The sequence below is a fragment of the Hyperoodon ampullatus genome (assembly GCF_949752795.1).
Source record: "Hyperoodon ampullatus genome assembly, chromosome: 11".
Classification (NCBI taxonomy): Eukaryota; Metazoa; Chordata; class Mammalia; order Artiodactyla; family Ziphiidae; genus Hyperoodon; species Hyperoodon ampullatus.
In genome coordinates, this window is record NC_136924.1 from 35,577,298 (window position 1) to 35,595,697 (window position 18,400).

The window sequence follows — 18,400 nt, forward strand, 5'->3', positions numbered from 1 at the left end:
AATAACCCTAAAAGAAAACAATAACCCTAAATGTCTATATTGTATATTTCTAATGTATTTTTTTAAAGTTCTGGAAGGATATATACCACATAACTAGCAATGGTTACTTCTAGGGAGGGATCTAGGGCTGGGAGGGAAAGTGACTTTCACTGTTTACTTACATACTTGTAGATACCTGAATACTTTAGAATAAGCATGCATTACCTTGCTATTTAAATTTTTTTTAATAAAAGAAAAAGATTGTTGATTCAAGAGCTAAACTGGCCCAAAAGTCAGTACTGGAAAAGCCGAGGTGAGGGTAAAGCTAAAAACTGTGGAGGCAGACCACCAGGTTCAGGACCCTGGGCCAGAGGAACTTGGTGGAGAGCAAGACGCCAGGTAGGAAGGGGTGAGGAGGTTTAGGTGGAGTGAACTGGCAGGAGGTAAAGGAGCAGGGTTAAGACAGATCGAAGAAGCAGAGAGAAGGGATGGGAGAGAAGGAGGGCCAGGGAGCATGGTGGACTGAAGATCAGGCCAAGTGAGAACCCACAGAGAAGGTCCTCCCAATCTACAGAACTGCACTGCCAACAAATGACTTGGGTTCTCTTCTAGTCTGTGTCTCTCTCATTGTGTTTGGAGACATAGTAACATAAATGAGTGAAGCCGGCCGAGCGTAAGACCATGTGGCAACCAACACTTTGCCTCCATATCAGGAGCATCAGGGAGTGGTGGGGACTGTGGCGACCTGGAGACCTCACGCTCTGATAAAGAGAGCCACTGCTGTTCTGCTCCAGCTGATGACCCCACGTGGAAGTGCAGAGGAAATGTAACCATTCTTAAATATCCCATATAGCATTTTGTCTTCCCTCAGGAGACAATAATTTACCAGAGCCTAACCCACCTGGGGGAGGGGAAATACCCAATTCTAGCACCATTTAGCTATCTTGTCCCACCCAAGAGGGGGGAAAAAACTGAGAAGCAATGGTGAAGTCCAGTCCAGAGGTACCGAAGGTTCATCAAAAGACTGAGACCCGGGGCTTCCCTGGTGGTGCAGTGGTTGAGAATCTGCCTGCCAATGCAGGGGACACGGGTTCGAGCCCTGGTCTGGGAAGATCCCACATGCCACGGAGCAACTAGCCCCATGAGCCACAATTACTGAGCCTGCGCGTCTGGAGCCTGTGCTCAGCAACAAGAGAGGCCGCGATAGTGAGAGGCCCGCGCACCGTGATGAGGAGTGGACCCCACTTGCCGCAACTAGAGAAAGCCCTCGCACAGAAACGAAGACCCAACACAGCCATAAATAAATAAATAAAAATTAAAAAAAAAAAAGCTAAAAAAAAAAAAAAAAAAAAGACTGAGACCCAACCATAGGACTACAGAACACTCCCCCCCCCAACCCTCACACCTACCACCACATTACTGAAGGCCTATTTACTGCAGTTCCTTTTACCCAGTACGTCATATCTACCTTTCAACGAAAAATTACAAGGCGTATTAAAAGGCAAAAGGCACAGTTTGAAGAGCATAAACAAACATCAGAACCAGAGTCAGACACGGCAGAAATGTTGGACTTATCAGACCAGGAATTTTTTTAAATTATGATTTATATTCTAAGGGCTTTCACAGAAAAAGCAGAAAACATACAAGAACAGAAGGATAATGTAAACAGAAAGATGAACATTCTAAGAAAGGGTCCAAAACAAATGCTAGAGGGGATTTCCCTGGCGGTCCAGTGGTTGCTAGAGGGGATTTCCCTGGTGGTCCAGTGGTTAAGACTTCGCCTTTCAATGCAGGGGCTGTGGTTCGATTCCTGGTTGGGGAGTTAAGATCCCACATGCCTCGTGGCCAAAAAAACAAGAACATAAAACAGAAGCAATATTGTAGCAAATTCAATAAAGACTTTTAAAATGGTCCACATCAAAAAAATCTTTGGAAAAAAATGCTAGAGATCAAAAACACTGTAACAAAACAGAAGGATGCCTTTGACGGGCTCATTAGTTGACTAGACACGGCTGAGGAAAGAATCTCTGAGTTTGAGGAAATGACAATCGAAACATCCAAAACAGAAAAGCAAAGAGAAAAAAAAAAGACTGAAAAAAAACCCCCCAAAACAGAACAGAATATTCAAGAACTATGGGACAACTCTTAAAAAGTGTAACATATGCATAATAGGAATACCAGAAGTAGAAGAGAGAAAAGAACAGAAGGAATATTTGAAGCAAAAAATGACTGGAAAATTTCCCAAATTAATGTCAGACACCAAAACACAGATCCAGGAAACTCAGATAACACCAAGTAGGATATATGCAAAAAACAAAACCCAAAAAACTACACCTAGGCATTTCATATACAAACTTTAGAAAATCAAAGATAAAAATCTTTAGGGACTTTCCTGGTGGTCCAGTGGGTAAGACTCTGTGCTCCCAACGAAGGGGGCCTGGGTTCAATCCCTGGTCGGGGAACTAGATCCCACACACATGCTACAACTAAGAAATCTGCGTGCTGAAACTAAAAGATCCCGCATACCACAATTAAAGATCCCACATGCAGCAACGAAGATCCCACTGCTGCAACTAAGAGCTGGCACAGCCTAAATAAATAAATAAATAAATATTTAAACAGCGACAAAAAAAAAAAAGGAACAAAAATCTTGAAAGAAGCCGGGGGGTGGGGGGAATACCTTACCTATAAAAGAGCAAAGATAAGAATTACATCCAACTTCTCAGAAACCATGCAAGCAAGAGGAAAATGAAGTGAAATATTTAAAGTGTAAAGGAAAAAACCCTGCCAACCTGGAATCCTGTACTCTGCAAAATTATCCCTCAAAAGTGAAGGAGAAATGAAGGTTTTCTCAGACAAACGAAAACTGAGAGAATTTGTTGCCAGTACATCTGCCGTGAAGAAATGCTAAAAGAAATTCTTTAGAGGGAAGGAAAATGATACAGGTCAGAAACTTGGATCTACATAAAGAAAGGAAGAGCATCAAAGAATGAATCAGTGAAAGTAAAATAAAAAATTTTGTTTTTTTATTCTTAATTGATCTAACAGATAGCAATTTCTTCAAAATAATAGTAGCAATGTGTGTCTATATACATATACACACATACACAAGTGAAATGAAATGAATGATGGCAATGATACAAAAGACAGGAGGATGGAATTAGGAATATTTTATTATTGTAAAGTATTTGCATTACCTGTGAAGTGGTATAGTAATATTTGAAAGTAGACTTAGGTTAGTTGTAAATGTGTATTTTAAACTCTAGGGCAACCACTAAAAAAAGTACAAAAAGAAGTATCATTGATATGCTAAGAAAGGAGAGAGAATAAAATCACATAAAGCGCTCAATTAAAACCACAAAAGGCAGAAAAAGTTTGGAAGACAAAAGTAGGAAAAAGGGGACTTCCCTGGTGGTCCAGTGGTTAAGAATCCGCCTTCCGGTGCAGGGGACGTGGGTTCGATCCCTGGTCAGGGAACTAGGATCCCACACATCACGGGGAAACTAAGCCCACGTGCCGCAACCACTGAGCCCATGCACCACAACTAGAGAGAAGCCCACGCGCCACAACAAAGAGCCCGCATGCTGCAACTAAGACCCTACACAGCCAAAAAATAAAAATAAATTAAAAATAAATAAATATTTTAAAACATAGGAACAAAGAACAGGCCAACAAATAGAAAACAGAACAAATACAGTAGATATTAATCCAACTATATCAATAATCACTTTAAACATGAAAGGTCTAAATATGCCAATTAAAAGACAGAGATTGTCAGAGTAGATCCAAAATACTTTGTCTATAAGAAACCCATTTTAAATATAAATAAATATATAGATTAGAAGTAAAGGTATGAAGAAAGATATACCATACTAACACTAATAAAAAAAAAGTATATTTCACTTAGAGCAGACTTCAGATCCAGGAAAGTTATCAGGGATAAAGAGGGGCATTATAAAATGGTCAATACACCAAGAAGACTTAACAATCTTAATGTGTATGTGCCTAACAACAGAGCATCAAAATACATGAGGCAAAAAAAGAATTGCATGGACAATGAATCCATTGATGAATCTACTATAATAGTTAGAGACTTTAATACCCCTCTGTTAGAAAGGGACAGATCCTGCAGACAGAAAATTAGTAAGAAAATAGCTGAACTCAACAGCATCATCAATCAACTGGATATGTGACCTTTCCTATAACCAACAATGAACATGTGGAATTTGAAATTAAAAACACAATACCATTTACATTAACAAAAAAGTGAAATATTTAGGTATAAATCTAATAAAATATGTACAAGATCAAAATAAGAAAAACTACAAAACTGATGAAAGAAATTAAACAACTAAATAAATGGAGATATTCCATGTTCACAGATGGAAAGCCTCAATATTGTCAAGACGTCAGTTCTTCCCAACTTGATCGATGCAGTCCCAATCAAAATCCCAGAAACTTATTTGTCGATATTGACAAACTAATTCTAAACTTTACATGGAGAAGTAAAAGACCCAGAATAGCAAACCCAGTATTGAAGGAGAACTGACACTACTTGACTTCAAGACTTACTTACTATAAAACTACAGTAATCAAGACAGCATGGCATTGGCCAAAAAAACAGACTAATAGATCAATGGAACAGAATAGAGAGTCCAGAAATAGACCCACATAAACAAAGTCAATTGACCTTTGACAAAGAGGCAAAGGCAATACAATGGAGCAAAGATAGACTTTTCAACAAATGGTGCTCGAACAACTGAACATCCAAACGCAAAATAACGAACCTAGACACAGACCTTACATCTTTCACAAAAATTAAGTCAAAATGGATAATAGACCTAAATATAAAACTCCTAGAAGATAACCTAGATGAGAAAACCTAGATGACCCTGGGTTTTGCAATGACTTTTTAGATACAACATCAGAGGCATGATCCATGAAAGAAATAACTGATAAGCTGGACTTCATTAAAACTTAAAACTTCTGCTCTGCAAAGGACAATGTCAAGAGCAAAAGAAGACCAGCCACAGACTGGAGAGAATATTTGCAAAAGATACATTTGATAAAGGACTGTTATCCAAAATATACAAAGAAATCTTAAAACCCAACAATAAGAAAACAAACAACTCAATAAAAAAATGGGGCAAACACCTCAACAGACACCTCACCAAACAAGATATACAGATGGCAAGTAAGCATATAAAAAGATGTTTAATATCACGTTATTAGAGAACTGCAAATTAAAACAACGAGATATCACAGTATACTGGTTAGGATGGCCAAAATCCCAAACACTGACAACACCAAATGCTGATGAGGCTGTGGAGCAACAGGAACTCTCATTCACTGCTGGTGGGAATGCAAAAGGGCACAGCCACTTTGGGAGACAATTTGGCAGTTTCTTACTATACTAAACATACTCTTACCATATGGTCCAGGATTCATGTTCCTTGGTATTTACCCAAATGAACTGAAAATATATGTCCACACAAAACCCTGCATATGAATGTTTATAGAAGCTTTATTCAAAGTTGCCAAAACTCAGGGCCTCCCTGGTGGCGCAGTGGTTGGGAGTCCGCCTGCCGATGCAGGGGGTGCGGGTTCGTGCCCCGGTCTGGGAGGATCCCATGTGCCGCGGAGCGGCTGGGCCCGTGAGCCATGGCTGCTGAGCCTGTGCATCCGGAGCCTGTGCTCCGCAACGGGAGAGGCCACAGCAGTGAGAGGCCCGCGTACCACAAAAAAAAAAAAAAAGTTGCCAAAACTCAGAAGCAACCAACATGCCCCTCAGTAGGTTAACAGATAAATAAACTGTGGACATCCAAACAACAGAATACTATTCAGTGCAAAAAAGTAATGAGCTATCAAGCCATGAAAAGACATGGAGAAACCTTAAAGACATATTACTAAGTAAAAGAAACCAATCTGAAAAGGTTACATACTTTATGATTCCAACTCTGTGACATTCTGGAAAAGGTAAAACTAAGGAGATAGCAAAAGATCAGTGGTTGCCAAGGACTGGGGGGAGAGAGGGATGAATAGCAGCACAGAGGATTTTTAAGGCAGTGAAACTATTCCGTATAATACTATAAGGGTGGACACACATCATTATACATGTGTCCAAACTCATAGAATGTACAGCACAAGGAGAGAAACCTAATGTAAACATGGGCTTTGGGTGAATGTGATGTGTCAATTTAGGTTCATCAATTATAATAAATGTTCCACTCTGGTGATGGGGAGGTTGTGCATGTGTGGGGACGGGGAGGGGTATGTGGGAACTCCGTACTTTCAGCTCAATTTTGCTATGAACCAAGAATGTCTCTAAGAATAAAGTTTATTAATTTAAAAAATATACCTTTGAGACTTCTATTGTGCAAATGTGCTTTCAAATAAGTAGAGGGGCCCCTAGGGCCCTTCCTTCCTGGAGGCCTTGCCTCAGCACACATAACTTACCAGGCTGTGCACCAATGGGTTGGGACTCAGATCTGTCTCAGCAATCTCTTGGTTCACCTGCTGTATGGAGCCAGTGCAGCAGGCTGGGAGGTGAGTCTGTTAAGGAAACTTTCTGGCTGATGATTACACACAAATAGAACAGGATGGGGGAGCCTGGAAAGAACAGCAGCTCACTGCCTTTCTGTGCTGTCTTTTTTTTTCTTTTCCCACAGTTCATTTATTTATTTATTTTTTTAATTTTTGAATTTTATTTATTTTTTTATACAGCAGGTTCTTATTAGTCATCAGTTTTATAAACATCAGTGTATACATGTCAATCCCAGTTGCCCAATTCATCACACCACCACCCCAAACCCCGCTGCTGCTTTACCCCCTTGGTGTCCATACGTTTGTTCTCTACATGTGTCTCAATTTCTGCCCTGCAAACTGGTTCATCTGTACCATTTTTCTAGGTTCCACATATATGTGTTAATATACGATATTTGTTTTTCTCTCTCTGACTTACTTCACTCTGTATGACAGTCTCTAGATCCATCCACATCTCAAAAAATGACCCAATTTCATTCCTTTTTATGGCTGAGTAATATTCCATTGTATATATGTACCACATCTTCTTTATCCATTCATCTCTCGATGGGCATTTAGGTTGCTTCCATGACCTGGCTATTGTAAATAGTGCTGCAATGAATATTGTGGTGCATGTGCCTTTTTGAATTATGGTTTTCACTGGGTATATGCCCAGTAGTGGGATCGCTGGATCATATGGTAATTTTATCTTTAGTTTTTTAAGGGGCCTCCATACTGTTCTCCATAGTGGCTGTATCAATTTACATTCCCACCAACAGTGCAAGAGGGTTCCCTTTCCTCCGCACCCTCTCCACCATTTGTTGTTTGTAGATTTTCTGATGACTCCCATTGTAACTGGTGTGAGGTGGTACCTCACTGCAGTTTTGATTTGCATTTCTCTAATCATTAGTGATGTTTAGCACCTTTTCATGTGCTTCTTGGCCATCTGTATGTCTTCTTTGGAGAAATGTCTATTTAGGTCATCTGTCCATTTTTGGATTGGGTTGTTTTTTTTAATATTGAGCTGCATGAGTTGTTTATATATTTTGGAGATTAATCCTGTGTCCGTTGATTCGTTTGCAAATATTTTCTCCCATTCTGAAGGTTGTCTTTTCGTCTTGTTTATGGTCTCCTTTGCTGTGCAAAAGCTTTGAAGTTTCATTAGGTCCCATTTGTTTATTTTTGTTTTTATTTCCATTACTCTAGGATGTGGATCAAAAAAGATCTTGCTGTGATTTATGTCAAAGAGTGTTCTTCCTACGTTTTCCTCTAAGAGTTTTATAGTGTCCGGCCTTACATTTAGGACTCTAATTCATTTGGAGTTTATTTTTGTGTATGGTGTTTGAGAGTGTTCTGATTTCATTCTTTTACATGTAGCTGTCCAGTTTTCCCAGCACCACTTATTGAAGACAGTGTCTTTTCTCCATTGTATATCCTTGCCTCCTTTGTCATAGATAGTTGACCATATGTGTGTGGGGTTATCTCTGGGCTTTCTATCTTGTTCCATTGATCTATGTTTCTGTTTTTGTGCCAGTACCATATTGTCTTGATTAGTGTAGCTTTGTAGTATAGTCTGAAGTCAGGGAGTCTGATTCGTCCAACTCATTTTTTTTGCCACAAGACTGCTTTGGCTATTTGGGGTCTTTTGTGTCTCCATACAAATTTTAAGATTTTTTGTTCTAGTTGTGCAAAAAAGGCCATTGGTGACTTGATAGGGATTGCATTGAATCTGTAGATTGCTTTGGGTGGTATAGTCATTTTCACAATATTGATTCGTCCAATCCAAGAACATGGTATATCTCTCCATCTGTTGGTATCATCTTTAATTTCTTTCATCAGTGTCTCGTAGCTTTCTGCATACAGGTCTTTTGTCTCCCCTAGGTAGGTTTATTCCTAGGTATTTTATTCTTTTTGTTGCAATGGTAAATGGGAGTGTTTCCTTAATTTCTCTTTCAGATTTTTCATCATTAGTGTATATAGGAATGCAAGAGATTTCTGTGTATTAATTTTGTACATTGACTAGCTCTAGTAGTTTTCTGGTGGCATCTTTAGGATTCTCTATGTATAGTATCACGTCATCTGCAAACAGTGACAGTTTTACTTCTCCTTTTCCAATTTGTATTCCTTTTATTTCTTTTTCTTCTCTGATTGCCGTGGCTAGGACTTCCAAAACTATGTTGAATAATAGTGGTGACAGTGGACATCCTTGTCTCGTTCCTGATCTTAGAGGAAATGCTTTCCGTTTTTCACCATTGAGAATGATGTTTGCTGTGGGTTTGTCGTATATGGCCTTTATTATGTTGAGGTAGGTTCCCTCTATGCCCACGTTCTGGAGAGTTTTTATCATAAATGGGTGTTGAATTTTGTCAAAAGCTTTTTCTGCATCTATTGAGATGATCATACGGTTTTTATTCTTCAATTTGTTAATATAGTGTATCACATTGATTGATTTGCATCTATTGAAGAATCCTTGCATCCCTGGGATAAATCCCACTTGATCATGGTGTATGATCCTTTTAATGTGTTGTTGGATTCTGTTTGCTAGTATTTTGTTGAGGATTTTTGCATCTATATTCATCAGTGATATTGGCCTGTAGTTTTCTTTTTTTGTGACATCTTTGTCTGGTTTTGGTATCAGGGTGATGGTGGCCTCATAGAATGAGTTTGGGAGCGTTCCTTCCTCTGCAAATTTTTGAAAGAGTTTGAGAAGGATGGGTGTTAGCTCTACTCTAAATGTTCGATAGAATTCACCTGTGAAGCCATCTGGTCCTGGACTTTCGTTCGTTGAAAGATTTTTAATCACATTTTCAATTTCATTACTTGTGATTGGTCTGTTCATATTTTCTGTTTCTTCCTGGTTCAGTCTTGGAAGGTCATACCTTTCTAAGAATTTGTCCATTTCTTCCAGATGGTCCACTTTATTGGCATAGAGTTGCTTGTAGTAGTCTCTTAGGATGCTTTTTATTTCTGTGGTATCTGTTGTAACTTCTCCTTTTTCATTTCTAAGTTTATTGATTTGAGTCCTCTCCCTCTTTTTCTTGATGAGTCTGGCTAATGGTTTATCAATTTTGCTTATCTTCTCAAAGAACCAGCTTTTTGTTTTATTGATCTTTGCTATTGTTTTCTTTGTTTCTATTTCATTTATTTCTGCTCTGATCTTTATGATTTCTTTCCTTGTGCTAACTTTGGGTTTTGTTTGGTCTTCTTTAGTTCCTTAAGGTGTAAGGTTAGATTGTTTATTTGAGATTTTTCTTGTTTCTTGAGGTAGGCTTGTATAGCTATAAACTTACCTCTTAGAACTGCTTTTGCTGCATCCCATAGGTTTTGGATCGTCGTGTTTTCATTGTCATTTGTGTCTAGGTATTTTTTGATTTCCTCAGTGATCTCTTGATTATTTAGTAACGTATTGTTTAGCCTCCATGTGTTTGTGTTTTTTACATTTTTTCCCTGTAATTCATTTCTAATCTCATAGTGTTGTGGTCAGAAAAGATGCTTGATATGATTTCAATTTTCTTAAATTTACTGAGGCTTGATTTGTGACCCAAGATGTGATCTATCCTGGAGAATGTTCCATGCGCACTTGAGAAGTAAGTGTAATCTGCTGTCTTTGGATGGAATGTCCTATAAATATCAATTAAATCTATCTGGTCTATTGTGTCATTTAAAGCTTCTGTTTCCTTATTTATTTTCATTTTGGATGATGTGTCCATTGGAGTAAGTGAGGCGTTGAAGTCCCCCACTATTATTGTGTTACTGTCAATTTCCTCTTTTATAGCTGTTAGCAATTGCCTTATGTATTGAGGTGCTCCTATGTAAGGTGCATATATATTTATAATTATTTTATCTTCTTCTTGGATTAATGCCTTTATCATTATGTAGTGTCCTTCCTTATCTCTTGTAACATTCTTTATTTTAAAGTCTAATTTATCTGATATGAGTATTGTGACTCCAGCTTTCTTTTGATTTCCATTTCCATGGAATATCTTTTTCCATCCCCTCACTTTCAGTGTGTATGTGTTCTTAGGTCTGAAGTGGGTCTCTTGTAGACAGCATATAGATGGGTCTTGTTTTTGTATCCATTCAGCAAGCCTGTGTCTTTTGGTTGGAGCATTTAATCCATTCACGTTTAAGGTAATTATCGATATGTATCTTCCTATGACCATTGTCTTAATTGTTTTGGGTTTGTTTTTGTAGGTCCTTTTCTTCTCTTGTGTTTCCCACTTAGAGAAGTTCCTTTAGCATTTGTTGTAGAGCTGGTTTGGTGGTGCTGAATTCTCTTAGCTTTTGCTTGTCTGTAAAGCTTGTGTTTTCTCCATCGAATCTGAATGAGATCCTTGCCGGGTAGAGTAATCTTCGTTGTAGGTTCTTCCCTTCCATCACTTTAAGTATATCATGCCACTCTCTTCTGGCTTGTAGAGTTTCTGCTGAGAAATCAGCTGTTAACCTTATGGGAGTTCCCTTCTATGTTATTAGTCGTTTTTCCCTTGCTGCTTTCAATAAGTTTTTCTTTGTCTTTAATTTTTGCCAGTTTGATTACTATGTGTCTTGGCCTGTTTCTCCTTGGGTTTATTCTGTATGGGACTCTCTGTGCTTCCTGGTCTTGGGTGGCTATTTCCTTTCCCATGTCAGGGAATTTTTCAACTATAATCTCTTCAAATATTTTCTCTGGTCCTTTCTCTCTCTCTTCTCCTTCTGGGACCCCTATAACGTGAGAGTTGTTGCATTTAATGTTGTCCCAGAGGTCTCTTGGGCTGTCTTAATTTCCTTTCATTCTTTTTTCTATATTCTCCTCCTCAGCAGTGAATTCCACCATTCTGTCTTCCAGGTCACTTATCTGTTCTTCTGCTTCAGTTATTCTGCTATTGATTCCTTGTAGTGCAGTTTTCATTTCAGTTGTTGTATTGTTCATCTCTGTTTGTTTGTTCTTTTATTCTTCTAGGTCTCTGTTAAACATTTCTTGCATCTTCTCAATCTTTGCCTCCATTCTTTTTCCGAGGCCCTGAATCATCTTCACTCTCATTATTCTGAATTCTTTTTCTGGAAGGTTGCCTATCTCCACTTCATTTAGTTGTTTTTCTGGGGTTTTATCTTGTTCCTTCATCTGGTACATAGCCCTCTGCCTTTTCATCTTGTCTATCTTTCTGTGAATTTGGTTTTTTTTCCACAGGCTGCAGGACTGTAGTTCTTTTTGCCTCTTCTGTCTGCCCTCTGGTGGATGAAGCTATCTGAGAGGCTTGTGCAAGTTTCCTGATGGGAGGGACTGGTGGTGGGTAGAGCTGACTGTTGCTCTCGTGGGCAGAGCTCAGCAAAACTTTAATCCGATTGACTGCTGTTGGGTGGAGCTGGGTTCCCTCCCTGTTGGTTGTTTGGTCCGAGGCAACCCAACATTGGAGCCTACCTGGGCTCTTTGGTGGGGCTAATGGTGGACTCTGGGAGGGCTCACGCCAAGGAGTACTTCCCAGAACTTCTGCTGCCAGTGTCCTTGTCCCCACAGTGAGCCACAGCCACCCCCACCTCTGCAGGAGACCCTCCAACACTAGCAGGTAGGTCTGGTTCAGTCTCCCCTGGGGTCACTGCTCCTTCCCCTGGGTCCCGATGCACACACTACTTTGTGTGTGCCCTCCAAGGGTGGAGTCTCTGTTTCCCACAGTCCTGTCGAAGTCCTGCAATCAAATCCCACTAGCCTTGAACGTCTGATTCTCTAGGAATTCCTCCTCCCGTTGCTGGACCCCCAGGTTGGGGAGCCTGACGTGGGGCTCAGAACCTTCAGTCCAGTGGGTGGACTTCTGTGGTATAAGTGTTCTCCAGTCTGTGAGTCACCCACCCAGCAGTTATGGGATTTGATTTTACTGTGATTGCGCCCCTCCTACCGTCTCACTGTGGCTTCTCCTTTGTCTTTGGATGTGGGGTATCTTTTTTGGTGAGTTCCAGTGTCTTCCTGTCAATGACTGTCCAGCAGCTCGTTGTGAGCTTGGTGTTCTCGCAAGAGGCAGTGAGAGCACATCCTTCTATTCTGCCATCTTGGTTCAGGGCCCTCTGTGCTGTCTTTTCATTTAATTATTTTCTCTGCGAACATTCACACTTCTTTTATCTTGTGTTAAATGAGTTGCTTTACAAATTATAAACAAAAATTAACCATATTCTAGACACTTTGGAAAATATAAAAAGAATCACCCATTACGCTACCACCCTAACAACTTGTTAGGTTTTTGGGAGACTTCCTTCTAGCATTATGATATACACACTTTTTTACATAATTATAATATCAGTGGATGCCTATTTTACTACTCTGACTTCTCTCCTACTCATTATTATGATTATTTTCCATAAAGCTAAATAATCTTCATAATATTTTTTTTTTTTTTTTTTTTTGCGGTACGCGAGCTTCTCACTGTTGTGGCCTCTCCCGTTGCGGCGCACAGGCTCCGGACGCGCAGGCTCAGCGGCCATGGCTCACGGGCGCAGCCGCTCCGCGGCATGTGGGATCCTCCCAGACTGGGGCACGAACCCGTGTCCCCTGCATCGGCAGGTGGACTCTCAACCACTTGCGCCACCAGGGAAGCCCTCTTCATAATATTTTAAATGGTAGAATACAAATCCATTTAGAGAATGCATCTTAATAGACTTAACTGTACCTTGGCTATTGAATATTTAAGTTGTTTAAATTTTTTTTTTACAACTACAGATAATGCTGTGATGCACACAGTCACACAGAGAGCTGTTTCCTTCAGGTGAAGGATGCCTGGGTCCAAGGGCATCTCAACCTTGTTTATCACTGTTGAAGTCGCTGCTCAGTTCAATGCACCCTCTTATTACCCTCTCTACGTTTGCATTTCTTTCTGTCTTAGCCTCAATTGGTTTAGGATATATCCTTTGTAAAAGCCCCGTTATCCTACCACTCCTCACTGCCTTCACATATAGCAGGGTTCACTGTTACTTCCATTACCCTCAAGTGTCCTCACAAATTGGAGGATACTTGACAAATGAAGATGTCAAGGAGGGACATGACAAATCATAGGAAGTGAAATGGATTACTTAGGTTGAGGTAAGTGTAGGATTAGGAAGAAAGAGGGTACATTAGAAAAAGGCCCAGGAAAGTGAGACCCTGAAATAGATCCTGATGGGATCATTTGTGCTCATCTTGAGAAGGGTTTCTGAGAGGCATGGAAAGTGAGGTGATGCAGAGGGATACATGCAGTTTGGTTGGCAGGAGGATGACTTGAAGGTAAATGAGCTCTATATAAGATGGAAAGACAGGGTTATTTATAACCTGAGAGGGTCTTTATTTGCTGGATGAGTTCTATGGTCCCCCAGAGACGGGATTCTGTGGGTCCCTGAGATACAAGGTTCAGGGTCAGAAGTGAGATCTGGATCAATAAAGGCAGAGTCAGAGAAGAAAGATGCTGGTAGAGCCTGGATGATGTCAGAAGGGGCAAAGTCTGGACCCAGGTAGAGGTGCTGGCAGTGGCAGGTGAGAAGAGGAAAGGTCAAAGGGAGTAAAAAAAAAAAAAAGAAAGAAAAAGAAAGAAAAAAAGGGAATTCCTTGGTGGTCCAGTGGTTAGGACTCTGCACTTGCACTGCCGAGGGCTTGGGTTCAATCCCTGATCAAGGAACTAAAATCCTGCAAGCTGCGATGCGGTGTGGCCACAAAAAAAAAAAAAGAAAAAAATTTTTTTAAAGTTGGGTACTCACCTAACTAGTCTGAGGGCAGAGGTTTGGACTACAACTTAGTTTCTATCTATAAGTTTAATTCTTTGGAAGGCAGAAGGGAAAGAAAGAGACAATGGGGGAAAAAGAACATTTTTTTCTTTTCTTCCCCATTCTTTCAACGAATATTTCCAGTATGTCTTCCTTTAGGGCTCTTTCTGATTATCTTAGTAAAACAAACTCAAGACAAACAATCCTTCACAGCCTCATATCCTTTTAAAGGACAGGTAGGGCTTAAGTAATTGAAAAAACTTAACAAACATATAAGAAACGATCTAGTAAGTGGTGTATGTTATAGACTTGAGCCCAGGTTACACCTCTGCACGGGTGTGTTTGGTCTCAATTGCAGACAGCACCACAGAAGGATACAGGGTGGATTGTCCTCCAGATTCTTCCTCATGGCATCCTTCATTACTTTCTGTGCAGTGAATGAGACAGTCAGGTGCTCATCTACTGGCACCATTGGCAAGGCAGTGAAATTGATGACATCCATCTTCCTGAAATCAGCCATTGTCCAGTTTCTTGTAAACTGACAAACAGTAACTTTCCACTTTTAAGAGCCTCTCATTCCTCACTACAATCTTGTTTTCTGTTCCACCAGCCTCCTGGGAATCACAAATAGCATAGAACCATCTTAGAAGGCACAACCATGCTCATCTTGTAAGCAGGGCTGATAGCGAGGCACATGCTGCATGTTAATGGGGGAATAAAGGCTTTTGTCTGAGAAGCCATTTTTTAAAAAAAATTTTTATTGGAGTATAGCTGATTTACAATGTTGTGCTAGTTTCTGCTGTACAGCAAAGTGAATCTGTTATACATATATGTATATCCATTCTTCTTAGATTCTTTTCCCATATAGGTCATTATAGAGTATTGAGTAGAGTTCCCTGTGCTATAGAGTAGGTCCTTATTAGTTATTTATTTTATATATAGTAGTGTGTATATGTCATTCCCAATCTCCCAATTTATCCCTCCCCTGCCCCTTTCCCCCTTGGTAACCATAAGTTTGTTTTCTACATCTGTGACTCTATTTCTGTTTTGTAAATAAGTTCATTTGTACCATATTTTTAGATTCCACATATAAGTGATATCATATGGTATTTGTTTTTCTCTTGTCTGACTTACTTCACTCAGTATGACAATCTCTAGGTCCTCCCATGTTGCTGCAGATGGCGTTATTTCCTTCTTTTTTATGGCTGGGTAATATTCCATTGTATATATGTACCACATGAGAAGCCCACATGTGTTCATTGTATATAGGTACTACATTCTTAACAGAGAACTTCAAGGCATATATACTTTTGCTTTCTACCTGCTGATCCCCACCACCCCCTGATGAGAATTATTCTGGTTTTAAAAATAAGGCGACTAGGGAATTCCTGGTGGTCCAGTGGTTAGGACTCGGCGCTCTCACTGCCAGGGGCCCGGGTTCCATCCCGGTTGGGGAACTAAGATCCCATAAGCCACACAGTGTGGCCAAATAAATAAATAAATAAAAATAAGAAGACTAGACTGCTGAAAAAATGGGGCTCCAGACCATCTAGCAAGCCAATTTCCAAGTTAGAAATGCAGTCAAATCTCTTTGGCTCTTTGAGCCTCACCTGTAAAGTCAGAGATTTGGATTAGGTCCCTAAGCCCCTTTTCAGCACTCAGATGCTGGGCTTCTATGATACTGGGTCCATCTCCTCAGCATGAGGCTCCTAATCTAGCTGAGGCTTTCTGTTCCCTTTCAGGAAACTGGCCCACACTACTTTTCCTCCTGGATTTGGAATATTCTGGCCACAGTGCTCTCCTGGGTCCTTGCTTATTGGCCAGGAGGAGTTCATCACTACCCTCTGTGGGTCCTCCCTGTCCAGAGCCTGGTGGTCTAGGCCTGGTTATAATGAAGTAAAAGACTCAGACCTGCCCTCAAGAAGCTCATACATAATGGAAAGAGAGAGAAAAGGTATAGTTTGATGGAAAACTTAACCGAGGTGTCCTTTCACCACAGCCTCCTTTCTTCTCCTTTGGTTCATGCCTTCTGCTCTGCTGTCTTCTCCCCAGCCATCCATCCTACATGCCTGCCCCACCGAACTTCTTCCTGGTCCCTGCCATGCTGTGCGCTTTGTGCCTCTATGCCTTTGTACATGCAATTCCCTCCATTCAATCAGTCCAGGTGATATGTCTTTTTGGAAAACCTTCTTGAATTACTCCAGGCCATTAGTACCACCCCTTTTCTGTTAAGTCCAGGATTCTGCTTTCAACTCTCTATTACAGCACTTACAATACAGAACCAGAATTATTTGCTTCTACGTCTTTCTCCATTAGTCAAATTACTCTCTAGGAATTAGGTTCACTCAATATTTGATTCCATTTTTAACTCACTCACCACACTTCTTTCTGGTCCAAAGAGGCTATCCATTTTGGGCTGTCCTAAGTCAGTTGGATTGTAGGAAAGGTTGGCCCAGGCTCAGGTCAACACTATTATTTCCTGCCTCCTGCCCCTAGTCTTTAGCCATACAGGCAAGCGGGTGAGGGTAAAGAGGAGGCAGGTGCATTTTAGGGCTTCTCACTTTTCTTCCACCCACCCACCCCCGCCAGCATGACTGGAAAACTCCATGCTCTCTGAAAAGCCAGGCTTAGGGGGACCCTGTTAAGAAGTCTCTTGCTTTAGCTTAACATTATTACCCATGCCTAATGGGAGAATTGAATATTATGCTTGTTAAAAGCATATGTTAAAAAAACATTTAAAATACTCTGTTCCCTTCTGAAATTTTCATCATATCATTTTAGGATAAGTATTCTCTGAAGCATGATAAGTTTTTACTGTCACTATTTGGGAAGAAAAAATGGGTGGGGGAGCAAACTAACTTTATTGAGTATCCACCCTGTGCCCAGCACTGTGCTGTATATTAGGGGCAGGTGAGTGGAAGAATAAAAAACGTTCTGCCCTCATGGAGCACATATTCTGGCAGCTGAGATTTGGAAGCCCCTTGTTTAAAGTTAACACATTTTAACTTAAACATGTTAAACAAGTTAAAACAATGCTGACTTTGGAGTCAGACAGACTTTTGTTCAGTTTAAACTTCAGTCATTAAATGACTACTTACTGACTGCGCAACACAGCCAGCAATGTGTCCCTACTTGGGGACAGGATGGTGAGCTAAACCAGACTTTATCCCTGCCTTAATGGAGCTTATGTCTACTAGGGGTGACAAGTGATAATTAATTATATACATAACCATGAATTATAACTGACCACTGCTTCAAAGGGAGGGACACAGTGCTGTGAGAGACAACATAATAGTGGATAATGACCTAGTCAAGGGAGTTAAGACTTGAAGGAAGAGCAGGAGTTAATTAGATAAGTGGGGAGGGGAAATACCACCCAAGCAGAGGGACACACAGTAGAAAGATAGGAAAAGATTGGACCGGTGCATCACAGTAGCCACTAGCCACATGTGACAATTGAGCCCTTGGAATCTGGTGTGAGCGAAACACTAAAATCTTAATTTTAGTTAATTAAAATTTAAAAACTGAAGCAGAATAAACTTTAAAATATTGATTGTATGTTGAAATGATCATATTTGGGACTTATGAGTTAAAACATTATTCATATTAACATCACCTGATTTTTTTTTACTTTTTAAAAAATATGGCTACTAGAAAATTCTAAATTATATATGTGGCCCACATTATGTTTCCATTGGACTGTGCTGGGTTAGACCATGTGGTTTGGTTCTAGGACACGGAGCTCTCCCCTTTTCAGTGAAGTAACGTGTAGTTGGAAGAAAACTGCACTTGGAGCCAGAGACCTATGGGTCCTGCCCCTCACTGGATGGATGACCTGGTGCACTCACTAAGCAGCCAGTAAATATCCCTTGAATGACCCGGAGTCTCTTCATTTGTCAAATGGAACCAGTAATACACACAGTTAGGATTTTAGGAGATCTGGAGTTGATTCTCGAGTAGTTGTCTGCCCCTTGCTCACTGTGCGACCCTGAAGCGGCCCCTGACCTCAGGTACCCCTGCCCGTCAAAGCCGATAAGAGGCCCGGCGTGGGGAGGCTGGCAGGCAGGGTCACTGTCTGTCTGTTCATCTTACCTGAAGACATAGGCGGAATCCGACGAACTCGGGGCCGATTCCGCCATGGCTCCCTCAGGGGACCCTGTAAAGTTCTGGATGGGACACCCGACACCCGTTGTCCCCACAT

The 18,400-nt window shown here is 40.6% G+C and overlaps 1 protein-coding gene across 1 annotated transcript in view; it reads right to left on the minus strand.

Annotated features, from left to right (window-relative positions):
• FAM227A (family with sequence similarity 227 member A) overlaps window positions 1-14,719 on the minus strand; it is a gene marked incomplete at both ends in the record, with an annotated part of 80,553 nt that extends 65,834 nt beyond the window's left edge. The window contains 2 exon segments of the mRNA XM_079714903.1: window positions 6,436-6,518; window positions 14,578-14,719. Of these exon segments, the coding sequence (XP_079571029.1) occupies window positions 6,436-6,518; window positions 14,578-14,719 (225 nt within the window).
• Window positions 14,720-18,400: the final 3,681 nt, after the last annotated feature.